General features: G+C 39.6%; 2 protein-coding genes across 3 annotated transcripts in view; one reads left to right on the top strand and one right to left on the bottom strand.

The window, feature by feature from the left end:
• The window catches only part of ASF1A (anti-silencing function 1A histone chaperone), a 10,952-nt gene extending 1,305 nt beyond the window's left edge, over window positions 1-9,647 (top strand). Inside the window, exons 2-4 of the mRNA XM_041423785.1 lie at window positions 2,595-2,710; window positions 7,180-7,356; window positions 9,221-9,647. Of these exons, the coding sequence (XP_041279719.1) occupies window positions 2,595-2,710; window positions 7,180-7,356; window positions 9,221-9,433 (506 nt within the window). The 3' untranslated portion in view covers window positions 9,434-9,647. The remainder of the gene's footprint in view (window positions 1-2,594; window positions 2,711-7,179; window positions 7,357-9,220) is intronic.
• MCM9 (minichromosome maintenance 9 homologous recombination repair factor) overlaps window positions 1-18,094 on the bottom strand; it is a 48,591-nt gene that overhangs the window by 18,770 nt on the left and 11,727 nt on the right. The window contains exon 7 of one of the 2 annotated variants that reach the window (XM_041423784.1): window positions 16,173-17,718. The exons of the other annotated variant lie outside the window; for it this stretch is intronic. Within the exon in view, the coding sequence (XP_041279718.1) occupies window positions 17,624-17,718 (95 nt within the window). The 3' untranslated portion in view covers window positions 16,173-17,623. Of the gene's footprint in view, window positions 1-16,172; window positions 17,719-18,094 lie in introns of those variants that run through there. 2 annotated transcript variants of the gene reach the window in all.

The raw sequence follows: 18,094 nt of genomic DNA on the forward strand, positions 1-18,094 counted from the left end.
CGTCGCCCCGCGGGCGGGAGTTTCGAACGGCTCGGGGCGAGGGAGGGAACGCGGGGCGCTGGCGCCCGCCGGCGGGCCGGGGAGCGGCTGCTGCCCCGGGAGCAGGAGGAGGCCGCCCCGATGGGCTGCCTGTGAGCGGGAGAGGACACTGCCTGGCCAGCACTCGGCGGAGCCCAGTGCCGCCCGCTCGCCAGAGAGCTCCGCGGGCGGAGGGGCGAGGGCAGGGCTGAGGAGAAGGGGAGTTGCGTGCTGTCCTGGCTCAGGTGCCCTGGCGGGCTCGCTGTCGCTGCGGGTTAAGTCGCCTCACCCCGCCTGCCTCTGCAGCAGCGCGTACTCGTGCGTGCCGGCGGGATGGTGACAGCGCGGGGAGGGGAGGGAGGGAGGGACGGCCGCCGTGGCGGGAACTTCAGAGGAAGTCTCGCCCGAGCCAGGGTTTCCTCTAGGCCTCCGCAGCCCGTCTCCTGCCTTCTTGCAACTGACCGACGCAGCAGCCGGAGCTGTGCTCCATGCCCCACCACGCTGCTGGCTGGACCTCTCCGGTCAGCCTGCCCCATCCGAGCGGGAGCATCGGACCCCCTCCGTGGCAACTGCTATGGCAGGTGGCAGTGCCCGTGACAGGGGCTCTGTGCAATATGTTAGGCTTTTCCTTTCCATTGCACAGCTGTATGTGATGTGCTCCTCACACTCAGGATTTATGTTAAAGTTAATCCTGGACATTCGTGATGAGAAGAATTATAGAAGGTCTAATACAGAATTCTCAGCTCCTTTCCCCCACGAACATGCAAGTTAAGACTACAGGATAAATTAAGGATGAGCACTGCTATCTTTCACATTTAAAAATAAGATTAAACACAGCCGTTGAATAATTGATAAAAAGTCATTGCCTCAGCTTTCCTATGTAATACATATGTTTACTGTGCTGTTTTCAGCCCGTGCTCTGCAACACTGATCCTAAAATTAAATCCATAAACTCCAGCCCTCTTTCTTAAAGTGGATGTTCTATATCAACATACTCAAATAACACTTAAAATTTATTTTTTAAAAGTCTAGGTTTAGTACTAATACTATGAGTTGTTTTGAATAAGTTTTATACTGTTCTCCTAGAATAATGGCACAGCATGGTGTGATAGTCTTAAAGTCTTAAGCAGTTTAGCCTAAAAGTCCTCACTTCTTGTAAGTACTAATTTGTCTTCAGATGCAGACAAGAAAGTTCCTTAATTGTCCTGGATGAGTACCCTGCAATACTGGCAACAGCTAGTACTTCATGCTTAAAAGGTAAATAAAACCTCTGATACAGTACCTAGGAAGCTGCTGTGTTGTACAGAGGAGTAAAATCCCTTCCCAAGCCCTGTTTATTATGATAGTAAAACCTGCACTAATGGTAAACAAAGTAAGCAAGAAGAATTCACTAATGAGGAAAGAGGGTTGCAATCTTAAAGCAGTCAAGTTCTGTTTCAAGTGCTATTTTTTTTTCTGTGCTTAAATTCCATTCCTGCATCCAGTAACCATGAGGCAGGCCTTTGGATTTGCAAGTGTACTAATCAAGTTAATGTAATAGCTTACAGGTTTGTGCTTTTGCAAAGGCCACAAGGGGGGAAAAAAGAAATACACCATGTAAGTTTTAAGGTACAGTTCTGAAACGACAGCTTAATTAAGAAGTGTTAGTTACAGTTTTTTGTAATGGTGGTCTCTTTTTTTTCCCTCTTGTTTTAATAGCCCCAAAATCTGTCTTGCAAGATTAGTTTTACGAATCAAAAAGGGAAGGTGAAAAGCTGACCCAGGAAGAGCTAATTTGGGTTCATTTGCAGTTTCAACTTTAAAACATCTGTGGGGAAGAGACTGAGTTAGAAAACACTTAATTGTAATAAATGTTGTGGTTTAATGCATGGCTTTAAGAAGCAAAATTCTACACTGACTTTTTTTTTTTTTTCTTTTTATTGGTCTATAATTCCATTTCAGGGTGTAGATAAGATCCAAGCATCACTATCTTTAAGAATATGGTCTAGTCATGCTGTCACAATTTATGTACTTCCCAGGTAACACAAGTGACATATAAAGGAACGGGGGCATACAGTTAGTATGCCTGAAGCTTACTCAGTAGGTGTCATACTCAATTAACTACTTTCCATGATATGTGTAATTTAAGCTCTGAGGTGTATGTGTGCAAGGTGGGAATTTTGGTTTTGGGAGGTTAGTCTGTATTCAAGGATGTAATGATTTATAGGCATCATCCCTCTGCTGCAGCCATTCTGACAGACTTTGAGAAGATGCTCAACACAGCTCCCAATTAGAAAAAGGGCCCTGCTTTCTGTATAAATTTTGAAAATTAACCTCACTGTGAAAATAGAGGGATTCCTGTGATACAACTGACTAGAGAGAGAAAGTGGGATGATCTGGTTTGTGAGCACAGGGTCAGGCATCAGTAAATTTTTCTGATGAAGACAGGTCCTTGTTATTTTAGGCTTGTTGCCAAAGAAGTAATTTTAGGCTATGCAAAACTGTAGATTGGCAAGAGTGGAAGACCCCCTAACTGTAATGATAAATAATGCTTGTTTGTTTTGTTTTTGTTTTTTTTTTTTTTTCTTTAAATGTAGATTTGGAATGGAAAATAATTTATGTGGGTTCAGCTGAAAGTGAAGAATATGATCAGGTGTTAGACTCTGTTTTAGTTGGACCTGTTCCTGCAGGCAGACACATGTTTGTATTTCAGGTAAGTTTGATTTAACCTTTTCTAAAAGTTGTGTTAATTTGATTAGGGATAACTGTATCAAACTAAGAGGCACATGAAAAATAATGGTAAAAAATATTGCAGTGAGCCCCTCAGGTATGATATACCTTCCTTTAAAGTCTGTTCTTTAGCCTGTACTTCTTGCCCCTGATATTTCTTGGTTATATTTTTTATTTGTGGTATCAATAATAACTGATAAAAGCACAGTTCCCATAGCTGCTGATAATTTTAACCAGTCTGGTTCATAATCAGTAGTGCCAGTTGCTTGGTTTACACCAGCACTATCAGGCTCACCTCTTCTGCTGGTGGCAGTTTCAGACAATCGGGAGCACTAGGTTAATGTAGACAACACCTTCAGAGGATCAGGCCAGCAAACTAATTGTAAAACTCAGCCAGAATAATCAAGATGTTTGTTTCTGTTTGGCAGAACATGATCAACTATGATGTTTGGCCAAGCATGCTAAATCATAACAAAATACAGTGATTTCTAAAATAAAGATAGAAATTCAGTGGTAAATGGGAGGGAGGTATTTAGGACACAAGTGTGTAGGCCAAGACAAAAAATGTAGAACATGTGACAGTCCTATAAAATACTGCTGTTAATGCCAAAAGTTAATAAGGAATAACAAAGGAAAAGAAAACAGGGAAAGAGCAACGCTAAGATGACTTACTGGCCTAGACTTGTTTCTGTTTTAACTCAGTGAGAAGCAAGGGGGAAAATCTGAAGTGGACTTGCCTGAATTCTTACAGAAGCTTTCTTTTGTTTGGGATAACTTCTTTTGTGGTGGTGGAGTGTTTTTTTTTCTCTTTTTTTGTTTACTTTTTCAAAACTATAGTTTTTATTAAATCTGACACATTTTCGCTATGAAATACTAGAATTTTTTTTGTAAACTGACAGCAAAGTCCATTGGATAACAAGTCGGATAGAAACTGAGTATGTCTTATTGTAAAAGAGCTCTGCTATTTTCCCAAATACTATAAATTCACTTAACTAATGGCAAATGCATGCTGAAGAATGAGCATTGAAGAACCCCAAAGTGCTAATGAAGTGCTGACTCCCTTATTTCTCATGGTTTACTGTAACTGGTTTAAAATAATATCAACATTTGTGAGGCAATCCTGATTTATCCTGTAAGTTCCAGGAAAGGTAGTTTATTTGGCATTTCGAGGGTGTTTTTTTGTTCTGGGCCTTTTGTTTTTTTCCTTAAAGAACAGGCTTAAGGAATAGGATTAGACTGGAGGTTGCAGCATTTATCAACCACATACACCCTAATCAGTGCTGAAACATTTCTGTTTGGTTTTGGAGCCAGGCCTAATTTTTCCACTCTACAAATAAAGCAGATGTGTAACAAATGCATCATTTATTAACAGTTTTTCCATTATCAAGCCATTATAGCTTATGTCATTAATTGGTCAGAAATAGGTGATCCTCTATTGGTTTCAGAGGGGCTACCTTGTTTTTGTATGGTGGAAAATCAGCTGGCATTTACATTTCTAATTTGAAGATTCACTGTTCTCAATCAAAGGTCTGAAGGTTCCTTGTTGATGGTGATGGGAAGGAGCAAGAAGCAGGTGCCTAAAATGGCACGTTTTGGCTGCATGATTAGGCAGGTCTCAAATTAAATTTACTAGTCTTGCAGTTTCTGTAGAATGGAGTCAGCAATTGTATCGTGGTTATAAATTACACTACAGCTAAACGAGGAGGAGATGTGTAGAGATTTTGCTTAGATTGGAGTAGGTCCTGTAAGGGATTCCATCTGTTAAAATATACTTTTTATTTCTTATGGAACTACAGTTGAATCTGAGTATATTACGCTTCAAAGGCTCTGGATTTCGGGTGAGGGTAGGACTCAGCACATGTGTACACAGGAAACCACCAAAACCCCAAGTGCTGCAAGAAGCCTTTGCTGATGGCTGAAGCAATTTTATTCACTAAGCTGAAGCAGCCTGGGATACACAGAAAACAAGCAAGGAAAGGCAAGAATAGGGCAAAGTACAGAACTGCAGGAGGTATGTGACACAAAGAAAAGAGATTGTGTTGATGGGGAATAGCATAAGGAAAGAACCTTTGCAGAGGAGCATAACATTTTCTGATAATCTGTTTTAGATTTTTGTAGATAGGAAAATGGCTGAAATAGCAACTAAAATGGAGTACCACACAGATAGATTACCAAGGATGATAAAAATACCTTAGATGAAAAAAAGATGTGAAACAGGTTGGGAATTCAACCTTATAGAAAGATGGACAATTATTGTGCTTTTCAGACTTACAAAAGCAGCTTTTTGTTTTAAAACCCCAAAATGTTACCTTTATAAGGGTTTCAATAGTAAAGGCCCACAGCCTGGCCTGTTTGTTTCTAAATCCCAAGATATACATAGTGAAACCTGATTCCTTCTCGGTTCTCTTGGGAATTTGTAATAAAATCACAGAAACTTTTTTGAGCATATAAGTGCATAAATAATTTACTGTCCTTAAGTGCACATATAACCTTTGCTACCTACTCTGCAGCAGTAGCTATGAGAATAAATACCATGTGGAAAAGCAAGATATAATTCAAGGCAACATACGGGCTGATTTCATAAATTTCTTAAGTAATTCGTAGAATAAGTGGCATATTAAGACAGTGATTTTTGTGCAAAAATTAATCTACTGCCTCTGCCCACCAAAATATCTGCTTGCCAGTAATCTGCTTATTTATCATTTGGTCATACCAAGCTCTTCTTTTTTTCTGCCATCTGTGTCTGATCTTTGGTTCCTGAGTAATTAACAGGTTTGACAAAACCAGGAAGTTGAAAATTTGAGAAAACTGTTTTAAACAGTATTCAGTGTCTTTTTCATGCAGCAAAACAATGCTTGAGAGATAAGTAGGATTAGAACAGAGTATTTCCTTGGGATCAGAACTGTGTCATAGGATATTACAAGACAGAAAATGACAGTGGGAACCTGGAAGACTAAGATTCTGCATTAGAATGTGAGTTGAGTTTAATGGGGAGTTAAACAGAATATGGTTCTTCTGTTGCCCATTACTGTGGAATTTACAGTGATCAGATAGTTCTGGGCACTGTTAGAACAAGACTACTGAGTCAAAGTAATGATTTAATCTGTATTGGCAGTTCTTGTGATTTCCTCAAGCTTCTGCATTTTTTCTGTTTCTTGGCCACCTCTTCCATTCTCCTATGCTAGTTGTAAGCCATTCAGTCATTTTCTATTTCCTTCAGGGCTGGAGGAAGAGGTGTTCTACCTGATTCCCTGGTTTCTTCTCCTCCCTTGGGTGTATTTCTGCCTTAGAGGTCTGACTCATCTAATTCTTCTGTGAAGTGCCTATAGCTTCTCACAAAAAACTAGGCTGGTTTGAAGGCTTAGAATTGAAGTGGCAAAGAGTAGATGCCAATGCTGCATGAGCAGCAGCTCCCAAATTTCACCATGCTGAAGTACAGAAATACTACAGAAAAGTAGGAACAAGAGGGACAACAGGAATTAATTCCATTCATCCTCTGTCATTAGGCAAGGTTTGTTACACCCAAACCATCTGAACACACATTACTAATACCAGCTTGTTCTCACAACATGGGTGTTTCACTGTTGACTTCAGATCTTCCTGTGGAATTGTAAATATGAAGCTGTTTTACTATGCCTGGATTGCTGTTACTTTAAATCCTGCAGCAGAATCAGGCATCACATTTTATCAATAGATGTGGTAGTTAGAAGGCATTTTCAGGGACTGATGTGACCCACATTTTATGAGGCAAATTTTATTGATAAGTAACTGCAGAGCCATGGTAAGTAAGGACACTGAGGAAGATTGTATCAGTTGCATATTAATTATGTTTGCATACTGGTAGAGAATGTTCAGGTGTCTTGGAGAGATGATGCAGTTAACTGCATAAATTTTAATGAACATTGGTATTGGGAATGAAGCCAGAGAAAGTACTTAATTCCTTTCCTAGAAGTCTGTGGAACAGCTCAAACCTTACCACAGCCCATCCCTTTTCATGCTGAAATATAATTTGCAGTCTGTAGTTTTAAGGATATAGTCTTGTTACAAGCACACATACAGACCAATTCAACCTTGAGGTATATGAGAAAATAATCTTGCTCTACTAAATTACCAAGATGGGCTGGAGAACTGTGGCACTGTAGAACTGGAATGATGTTGCTACCCCTGTGTGAACAATGGTTCAGCTGAGCATATATTTAAAAGGAGTTTTGGGTCAAACCTGGCCAATTGCCCATGAGAAATGTCAGCAAACAATTTTACTGTATTCCAGTTTTGTCAGTAGAGGATGATGTTCTAAATCTGGGATTGATGTTGTGAAAGCAGTATATTTTCTGGTTAACTTGAACAGTTTAAAATATAGTCACTACTTAGCTGCTGAAACAAACTTTGAGATTCCCCTGCTAGGTAGGCATGTGCTATCAATTTTAATTTATCTTTCCCTTTCACATTTAGGCTGATGCACCTAACCCAGGGCTTATTCCAGATGCAGATGCAGTAGGTGTAACAGTTGTGCTAATTACATGCACGTACCGAGGTCAAGAATTTATTAGAGTCGGCTACTATGTGAACAATGAATATACTGAAACAGAACTGAGAGAGAATCCACCAGTCAAGCCAGATTTTTCTAAGGTAAGGCATGTTTTGTTTTAGTCATCTATCAGAGGTATGCTTATAGAAAAAGGTTTTTAAGAAACAAATACAAGCCCCAAGTGGTTTCGTTAAGTGCATGGAATGAGGCATGAAATAATGGAAAATACTTGGGGGGAACAGACTGTGAATGCCATGTAGTTGTCATAAATTTATGTAATATTGAGAAACCATCAAAAATTTCCACCATCCTGATGACTTGGCTGTACTTTCACACTGACTGTGAAATAAACCACTGGATTTATTCCTACCTGCTCCACTGTTTACAAAATGGCTCTGTTCTTCTGAAAAACAGAATGTTTTTTCTAAGCCCATCAACCTGGAACTAAGTTGTAGATATTTACTACAGCTGTTACTCAGCTGTTCTAGTGTCAGAGCTACAATTTCTGCAAAACTTTAACAAACAAACTGAGGAACAAATTAGGTGTAAAATAAGAGAACATGGGTAGCCTGGTTGGATGATTATCTGACAAATGTCTAATTTGACAAAGGAAGTGTACAGATAAAGTTAGAAAAATGTATGTCCTTCATGGTAATAATTAAACCAGGACTAGAATTAAAAGATTAAATGAAATAGTATGTTTTTCTGTGATTAACTTTTTCAGTGATCATATACTAAAAAAAATACTGAAAATTACAGTAAAGTTTGAGGATTCTTAAACTTTGGTATGTTCCTTTCTTCTTTATTTCTTTCAATTAAAACATAATTTATTTGTTACGTTGGTTGCCAATACCAAAATGGTGACTCTTTAAGCACTTGAATTTAGAATGCTTAGAACTACTTATCTTCCTTCTCTGTTTACATAAAAAGCTAGCTTTGCTGCTCTGGAAGAAAACAGCAAAGGCGATCATATGTTTGTATATGTGGCTAGGGAAAAAATGTGACTTAATGTGACTTGGGGAAAAATGGAAATGCACAAGTAGAGGGTTATTAAAGTGATTGATTAATTATTGGGTAATAAGCTCTACTAGGTTCTAAAAAAGAAATAGTCTTTTTAGTTTGCATAAGGGGTCATGAAATACTTAATGAGAGTACACTTTCTTGGAGAATAATATTGACAAAGCAAACCCTTCCTGTGATCAGTCTGAAATATCATAGTGAGTGTCCACTGGCTCTAAGTTGCCATCCTCCAGGTAAGAATATATAGTCTTTCACCCCTTTTCAAAATAAGGAGAAAATCAGCTTTTTTTTTTTTTTTTTTCTGGATACATAAACAAATGCAACATGTTTTCAAAAGGAAATGAAGGCCAGCCATGAGAATAAGATAAATGACTAATCATGTCCACTGCCACAGTGTTAGTATTTTCCAAATATAAATGTTTTTATTTTAAAACTTTAGTCGATAAATCCTCTTAGTGAAATCAGTCTAAAGTTTGGTAGTTTAAGGATAAGGTTGTACTTTTAAATGAAGATGAGAAGTTGATGGAATTGATAGGTATTGCAAATACCATAAAGTTGGTGCAAAATTTGATGAAGTACTGTGGTTTGCAAAATCCTTGTGGGGTTAGAAGTTATTTGCTTTACTACAAGCTGGATAAAATAACAAACACTTGCACTTTACTTGTGGATCTCTTTCACAGCCTTGACCTTGCGGAACAGTTAAAACGCTCTTGAGAAATTGGTTGTTTTGCTGAAGAGAATACTAGGGAAAATAATAAGTGGTGTACTGTCAGCACATTTCTGATCCATAGGTAGTAGCTATAGATTCACATTGATGTGAATTCCCTTTTTAAACAAACTGTTATGCAAACAAGGCTATAGGGACTAAAAGGAAAAAATCTATATGGATGTGAACTCCAGTTTTAGATGTACACATTACAATCCATATATTTTCTTCTTTCCCAGCTTCAAAGGAATATTTTGGCATCTAATCCCAGAGTCACAAGATTCCACATTAATTGGGAGGACAACACTGAAAAACTGGAAGATGCAGAGAGCAGTAACCCAAATCTACAGTCCTTGCTTTCCACAGATGCATTACCTTCAGCATCAAAGGGGTGGTCAACATCAGAAAATTCACTAAATGTTATGTTAGAATCTCATATGGACTGCATGTGACTAACCACCATCCTTTTGGTACTGTATATGTGTTAAACTGTAAAAACAACCAGAACTATTTCCTTCAAATTCCATAAATACATAGTTGAAGCAATGTGAAGAACTTGTTTTAAAACATCCTGTAGAAAGTTTATAAAAAAAAAACCAAAAAAACCCAACAAACAAACAGTATTTGAGCAGATTGTGAAATATAAATACAACTATTTTTAAGTAATTGCCTTTTTTTTCTAATGTGTTATTCTATGTGGTCTAAACCAAACCTGATTAAAGTATATGTATTCTCTCCCCTCCCCCCTTATTTTGTAAGCACTGTTAAAAGCTTAAAAAAAGTTTAAAAGTTAAAACATTCAGGCAAAATGAAGGAATAATGCCATGTCCTCATCTCTGCTATCCAGATTGCCAAATATAAAGTGCCCTTTAACAGCATCTTAAGAAAAAAACTGACATTAAAAGAAGTGCAAAGAAAGAAAGAAAGAATCTCTTAATAACAAAGTCCAAAAATGTCCTTTTGCTCTGAAAGCAGACAGCACAGTATAATTTTAGGTGCAAGCTTCTTTTCCTTTCAAGGCACATACTTGTTACTTAAAGCCTGCAATTTGAGATTTACCATCTGCTATCTTGGATTTTAGGATTTTTTTTTTAAATCTGCTGCTGCTGCTGTGTAGTCAAACTGTGGTTTTGTTCAGGACAGTGTTTCATGTGGATTGGGGTGGGTACCTCAGGACAGAACCATTTTTCAGCCACCCTAATAGGATACACAAGTGGTTGGAAGGATGCAAGCACTTATTGGAAGATTCTAAGCCTGAAATCAATAGTGTGAATGTCCCAAATATGCTCTTCTGTAAGATTATTATGGATCACTACTGGTTAGTATGTTTATTTTCAGGCATGCTTTATTGTAGTCTTTTTCAATAGTAGTAAGGAGTTTGGGTGTTTTCTTTCATTTTTTTGAAGCACCTGGAATTTTAAACTTCTCTGTTTTCTCTCTACCTTTAAGGCAATTCTGTTTGCTGGTATAAACCCTGTTGTGGCAGGCATGACACACTCAAGAATACATTACTTGCCTGGAAGCTCTTGCAGTGAGACATCCCTATTACCTGAGGCATCCTTGAAGATAAAGGGAACTAAGCAGTAGCCTGTCAAGACTTAAGCCATTATTGTGACACTTAAGAATTTAGCTATTCCTTCCTATCCTCATTAGCCTTATTTAGATTTACTGTGCCTGTATGTGCATTTAAATTGTAATCTGTCATGCCAGATTACAGGAATATAGTTCTATTTACTAGTCACTGCCCAAATTATGAACCTTTGTAGGTTCTGGGCCCTTCAGAAAAGGGCAGATTTCATGATGACTGACAGTGTAGCTCTGAATAAATACAGAATGCTTTCTGTTGTCTTTCTGCACTCTCCAATGGGATGAGGATGTCCCAGACAGTGCTTCTGTCTTTCCACATCATTAGTGAAATTGTCTGCATTTCAAATGTGTGGTTTTGAAACTGGAAAGGAATGACCTGATCTGAATATTTTTCTTGTATGGAAACTCAGCAGTACACATGTAGGGTGGATGAATGAATTAATGAAATCCATTAATCTTTGGAGGCCTAGTTCTAATATGTGCTCTTAACAATCTCTCTCTAATTGTTTAAAGTGATAACCAGAAATCTAAAAATATTAACACTCATCGGTAGGACTTAACACAAAGAACTGGAGGGTTGAAATTCTGAGAACTTCACTTGAGGGTTGAAATTCTGTGAACCTTATCTTTGATTTTCAATGATATTGCTACTTTTAGGTCTGCAGTGACATCTTCAGATTTTTCATGCAATTTATTGTTCTGTTTATAAGTCTATTTAGGATATCTCATAAATGTAAGCATGTAAATAACTTAATTATCTGCTGAAGGATTGACAGGCTTGTGAAGTCTGCCTCAAATTAAGGCTACTGTAGCAGTATCTCAAACTCTTGCCTTTATTGAATATTCAAATGAAAACATGATCCAAGTACAAGCTGTAACCAGAATCCATCCCACTGGTAGCATGAAGGCTTTTTAGAAGCATATGCCACAAAGCGATAGAAGCAAACCATTGTTGCTGCTACTGCAAAACCAGCTACAAAATTCAGGCAGCAAAACAACGTCACCCAGCAAACCAATTAATTTAGAGGAATGGAAAAGTGAAGCTCTGTTGTGAGTCTAAAAAATCTAAGAAGTCATCTGTGCATGAGAACTTAGGTGCAATAACCTTCAGGCTTGACTGGTAGGATGCTGTGGCAGAGTTTGGCACCACCTTACCTGATACACTCATGTGGCTTGGCTAGAGCTGACCCACCATTACCAGGAAAAGTAATGCTGTGCTTGGTGACAATTGGTGGCGAACAGCCCTGCGTCATGCTCTTTGCAAGATAAATGCCATTTCTGTGATTTTTGAGAGGTTGGGTCCCTCAGGTCTTTGCAACTTTGTCCAGATCTTAGCAAGCCGTATACCCTGCCTTCTGAGCATTGCATTTCCTGACAAAATCACATTCCAGAGACAAAGGATTTGAGGAACCAACTTCCAGTCCCTCAGAGACTTCAGGAAATATCACAGCACAAACTCAGTGGTATTAAAAGATAGAATGCATGTAGGGCACCTGTAAAGACTTGTCCCTGATCTCATGATTTTAAAACAGCAGGTCTCTGCATGTGACACAGCCAACCAGTGCTGACATCAGAGCATTGCAATTTCAAGGGTGAAGATGTTTTCACTTTGCCACAAACCCTTACTTGCAGAGGCCACCATGATGCAAAGCAGTGCTACAGATTCTGCTGACAGCACTGGTGATGTATCTCACTGTGTTTTCATCTCAGGCAGGCAGACCATTAGAAAACTGTTATTCGTGTACAAAGAAGTAAGTGGATCAGACAAGGTAACATGGATGAAAAATGTGCGCGGTTTTCATTTCTAACTTGGAAAAAAGCTGTCCCTCAGCTTATAGTCACTGATTTATTCAGGCATCACCTTCAGCCTGAATTACTATGACACTTCAGTTTGAAGGAGGCAAAATGGTTCCAGCTCCATCAAAATGGAGACTAGTGAAATTTCATCTTTACAAAACTCCACTAACTACCAATTCAACAATGAAGCAACTTGGAGCTTTACTACAATATCCACAGTTTATGGCTTACCAGACACTGTATTCTTGAGATGAGTGTGACAAAGTCACAAAGAAATCTGGTGATCCGATAGTCCCTTGTTTCCTTTGGAGTGCCTCAGCTGCTGATTTTCTGGAAATCAGCTCAGACTGAAAGGTAGCCACTTGTAGCTAGACTGATTGTCCACTGACATCTGAAAATGCTGGTAGGAAGGAAAAGGGAAAAACCCCGAACGTGCTTTGCACGTATACTAGCATATCCTCATTTATGAGAGTTGGAAAAGGGCAAAGTTAACTACATCTTCTGGCTTCTGTCTGGACAGGTGCAGATCCTTCACATATCTAACTACCCTCCTCTTTATCCATAGCACAGTGGACTACAAGAGTACAGATGATCTAATTTACTTGGACAGCCACAGAAGTTTGGTCAGGAGATGATGGGTTAATTGTTGCTGTGGTTGCTGGCTGGGGGTCTCTACTAAGTGCCATCCAGGAAGATGCAGCAAAACTGACAACTACACGTAAGACCTGGCAGCGCGTGTGGAACTCTGCCTGGGCCCTCCCATTTCTGTTTCCAGTTACAGTTCTGCTTCTTTAAAGTTGGTCTTGTGTGATATGAGAGCAGCCCTGGAGAAGATGGATGGAAGGCTTTTTCCTTGATTTTTGGTCTAGGCAAAAATGATACAAGGAAGAGGCAGTTGGAGGTGTTAGGAAGGCTTTCTTAAGGCAAACCCAAGGCTTCTATGTGGAATTTAGGGGGTCATTGCAGGGGGGGAATGGAGGGAGGATACATTTAAACATTTGCAGTTTAGGTAATGCAGTTTTGGAGGCATGGCTGGGCACTCATGGCCGCAGGGGTACGACTGCAGACAAGAGAAAGTCAGAGGAAAGAGGTGTGTGTGCTACACCAGTTGTAAGAAACAGCAGCTACATGTTACCAGCAGTGTTAAGAACTGGCTGAACTGAACTGGCAGAAACTTTTATGGAGTTCTTTGGTCTCCCTCCAAAACTGCCTTGGCCCCATGAGATAAGGAGGCCAACCTTTCAAAATAAAGATATCCTCCAGTTTGTCCTGCACTAGGAGGATGGGGCAGACCTACACTCAGACAAACTAGAAAGAAGGACGGGCTTCACAGTATGGTAAAGGAAATGCTGAAGATACCTATTATTCATCCAAAAATCAACTGCTTGAAATGCCTGCCATTTCAACAGCAGGATGAATTAGTCTGATGAAGGCTGGCCTGGAGGTGTTAGAAGTGTGTAAGACCTGAAACCTTCAAACAACATGACAAGATACAGTTCTTGTAGTTTTTCCCATCCAAACAAACTATGGGCCTTCAGATATGAAGATGTTTGAAAAAAACCAAAATTTTTGCAGATAGGTATCTCTTGGGCTACATAATCTCTGTCATGCAGCTAGACAAGGTAAGCTCACTCAGGACAAAGCCATTTTGGAACAGCACTACTGAGAAGAAATTAAGGGAACTAAAGAAGAGATGGGACATTATTACAGATGGGACATGTCTAAAAATATCTGATCACAGCTTCAAACTTCATTTCTTCAACAAGTTCAGCAGACTTCCTATAGGGCCTTCCAGCTTGAGACCCAGATGCTGAAGGAACAGCCAGTGAAGCCATGCTCAAGAAAATATTTTCAGGTTACATACTGAGAGAAAATACTTCATGTACAATTATAAGTATTCAGGAAAACAATCCATGGTAGAAGTGATGATCAGAGAAAAGTGATGACCTAAAGGCTGCATCTGTATTAATAACTTTGTCAGGGACAGGGTATGAATCCATGGTGGAAAATGGTTTCCTGGCACTACTGTGGCTTATGTCAACTAGGGAAGGCAGAGGGACAGTTCGGAGATCTACACAGAGGGAAAAATATCTCCAGTTTCAGAGTCTTGCATACCTCAGGATACTGACACCATGTACTCTATTTATAACCACAACTGGATGGCTCATGTCAGTGACTTTGGATTGGTTTCTAATGGATCAGAAGACAGACAGTTGTTAGCACCTGAAGCCTGCCTAGCAGGGGAAAGCTTACCATGAAAGAAGAAAAGGGGTGGTTTTCCCTTGAGTCAGTTCCCTTCAATGAAAAGAAAGGAAATCAGTAGCAAATTGCTGTTGGCATGATATGGACAGTATTAGACATGGCAAAATACCAGCAAAAAGGAAGTACTTGCAAGGCTCTGCAGAGGCTCTGCAGGAGAGGCCATAAGGGTGCATGTCACACAGCTCAGAAGGCATGTTATACAGAACTGGAGAGCTGGAGAAACAGCTGATAGTCTCCCAGATTTTTAGGCAAGCTGTTATAAATACAGTTCACAAAATTCTTTAAGCAATCAATCTGCGGAGGGACACAACACCAAACAGAATTTTCAGAAATGTGAACAGTCAAATATGCACTAGCAAGCAGCAGAATGACTCCAAGTCCTGGATGTCCATGAGCTCCAGAGCTACCAGCAGCTGGCATGTGTTGGTTCCTGTTGCACACCATTCAATCACTGCAAATCTCAAGCTCCAGAGGTAAATGAAATATTTTCTTACTAGTGATTATTTCATCCAAATATACATAAGCAGCACTGTGCCTCTGGGGCCTGCAAAACAGTTTATTTAACTCAGCAGTAAGGTGAGAACTCCCAGAGAGATCTTGCTAAGCCTCCCTAAGTCTCTATCTTTATGGAAAACTGTGTATCAATTTCTAAAAATAAAAGGTAGCTGAATGACTCCCTGTGATTCTCAGATGAGAGACAAGTCAGGGAGAATGAACCGGGCCTGTAAAAAAAACCAGTGTAGACAGAACAAAATAGTGGGACAGATGGTTCCCCCATCTTTCATTTACAGATCACAAGGTCCTACAGTGGTCAAATAAATTTTTACCACGGAGTTGTTGTGTGTGGGCTGGTCTGCCTGCCAACTGTCATTAAAGATATGTGGGAGGAACAAACCCTGGTTCCTCATATAAGTTCTAAACTTGCAGAGAATGTGCAACAGAAAATTTCTGCTAAATGTTTGCAAGAAAGGCAACTTAATAAAAAAGTAAGCTCAGAAACTTATTTACTGAGTAGAGGTAAAGTTCTGGTTTTTTCAAAACAGAGAACAAATTATCTGTCACTTCTAAGGGCTCTTTGCATCAAGTGGGCAACTTAAGCCTGTGGGTGAGATAGAAAGATGAAGGTCTTCCAAACCTTCAGCAAGAAAGCAGGGTTTTCTCCTGGGTTGTACTTTCTGAATCAGGTAAAACAGCACAGACTTTGTTTAGAAAGTGGAGGGGAAGGCAGGTACCTGATTGAAAAAGCAGAGGCCCAACAGCAAATTAAGGTGCAGGAGTTAGGTCACTGTTCTCTGAAATTCTGCAAGCTAATTCCAGTCACGTGGGTATGGGTTAATGGACTGCAGCAGGCACCTGATACTGTAGGGGCACAAAGTATCATAGTGGATCTCAGAGCACATGATGCCTAAGGTATACCAGGAAAGAAAGAGAATTTTGGCACAAGGAGAATGTTGTGTCCTGGTACAAATAAATACTTGTACAGAAAACCAAGTAAAACTGGTATGACACCGTTTGGGACACAGAATTCTAATTCAATGCCTGTTAAATAGCTTGTGTCCCAAACCAGTACCACATGGGTAAAGGGCACACGGTATCAGTGCACAGAATCTTACTAAAGGCTGGTTAGATACCGGCAGTTTTCTCTAAAAGAGGGACCCAGCTATTAGGAGTTATTTAGGGCTTACCCAGTCTCAGGTGTGTCTTTTGGCCTATGTGGACTGTAATCCCAGAAGCAGCAGTTAAATGCAATTCAGACTGCTTTTTATGTACAGTAAGGAACTAGCTGAAAGTGAAACTTAGAGATTTAATATTTGTACACTAGAGGGAAGAATGTGCATTAGGGCTGTCCTCTCACGGGAAAGCAGAAACTGGTAATTCAAAGTGTTCAATTATGACAAGGAAAGTAAAGCAGTTTAATAGTTCTCCAAACTAATTTGAAGCTTCTGCACAGAGAGCAAGTTGACAAAAGTCAGTGTTAGGTACAGCTAGCTACAAGCAGATTCATAAGACACTCCTTGCACAGAAAAGGCAAAGAAAATAGTAATTCAAACAACATCCAAACTCCTAGTCTAGATATTAATACCTTAGTCCAGTTCTAGCCATGGAAAGGTTTCCTGAAATTAAATTAGGTTAATAAAATTCCTTGCTAGGCACTCAATTTTCACTTGTGATAACAGTCCTGAAGAATTCTAAAGTAGAAATCTGGTGCTGCTGTCACATTTTGGAAAAGAGGACTGAGAGAGAAGTTTTTTTAAAAATAAGGAATATTTAAGTGAAATATGGATGCTCTAAAGGCCCAAGACAATCCTTTATTGAGATGAAACTTTACCTCCACACATCATTAGTGCACATATACCACAATAAGCATATAAACTGCAATATTTGTTTTCAGGGACATGTCTTTGAACCTAGCCATCATGGCTGAGCTGGAAATCAGATCACATGGAAGGTGAAGCATGGGCGGGAGATGCAGTGAAGAAGGCAACAGCAACATCAGAGAATGAGAGCAACGGACACAGGAAATCACTTCTTACAAAAATGGGCAAAGCCACACTGAAATACATGGCAAAATTTCACTCCAGGTCACTGCGAGTCTCCTAGCAAATCTGAAATTATCCAGACTGTTCTCAATTCTTAACACAACAAAAAGTGGAGAAAAGATTATGCTAAGCCAAAATTTTCTCTCTGGCTTCTCTCCAGACCTATTTGTTAACAGTTTGAATGGAAAGTCAGAGGCGTATGTGTTTCATAACAAGTTCCTTGCACACATGTTCAACATCATGTCATGTTCCACCTCCACAGCTATGGAACACTCAGTACATACATAGCTGGGGAAGATTTATGGGTTCTCCCATGTGCAAATAACGCTATTTCCCAGACATACAATGATAAGCAGCACTCTGAGAAATATTCAAGTTACACATGCTAGCTGAGACACTGGGATTTGACCCTAATTATTTAATGATTTTGAACATACAAGTAGCATATTCATTTGTTCAAATGAAGTCATTGGCAGAGGTCATCTGACCCTGTACATTGTCCCAGAAGAGCTTGCAAAGATGCCTAGCATTGAAAGCCAGCTGGGACATACCTAAATTTAACAAAAGGAAGAAAGAGAAAAAAAGAAGAAAAAAAACCTCTTGCTCTCTGAAACCATCTTCATGAGTAAGAAATAATTCCTCAACACAGGGGTGAATTTCCAGAAAGCAAACAGAAATCAAACTGGCACCCAGACAGAACACATAAAAGAACAGAAGAGAGGAGATTATCTGTTCAGGAGAAACCCAGTGATGCTAGCTCATCACACAGCGTGAGCTCTGGAAAGATGTCACATTTGTCATAGCTGGGAAATGCTAAAAATACAGGTCCAGATCACTCTCTGCTAGCAAAACACTGAGAGGTGTCTCTGGATGAGGCTTGTCAGGCTCCCTGCTGGAAGCTCATCACAGTCCTTCGTGGATACAAAG

The sequence above is a fragment of the Onychostruthus taczanowskii genome, unplaced genomic scaffold, assembly GCF_017590055.1.
Source record: "Onychostruthus taczanowskii isolate IOZ18803 unplaced genomic scaffold, ASM1759005v1 scaffold8, whole genome shotgun sequence".
NCBI classification, from domain to species: domain Eukaryota; kingdom Metazoa; phylum Chordata; class Aves; order Passeriformes; family Passeridae; genus Onychostruthus; species Onychostruthus taczanowskii.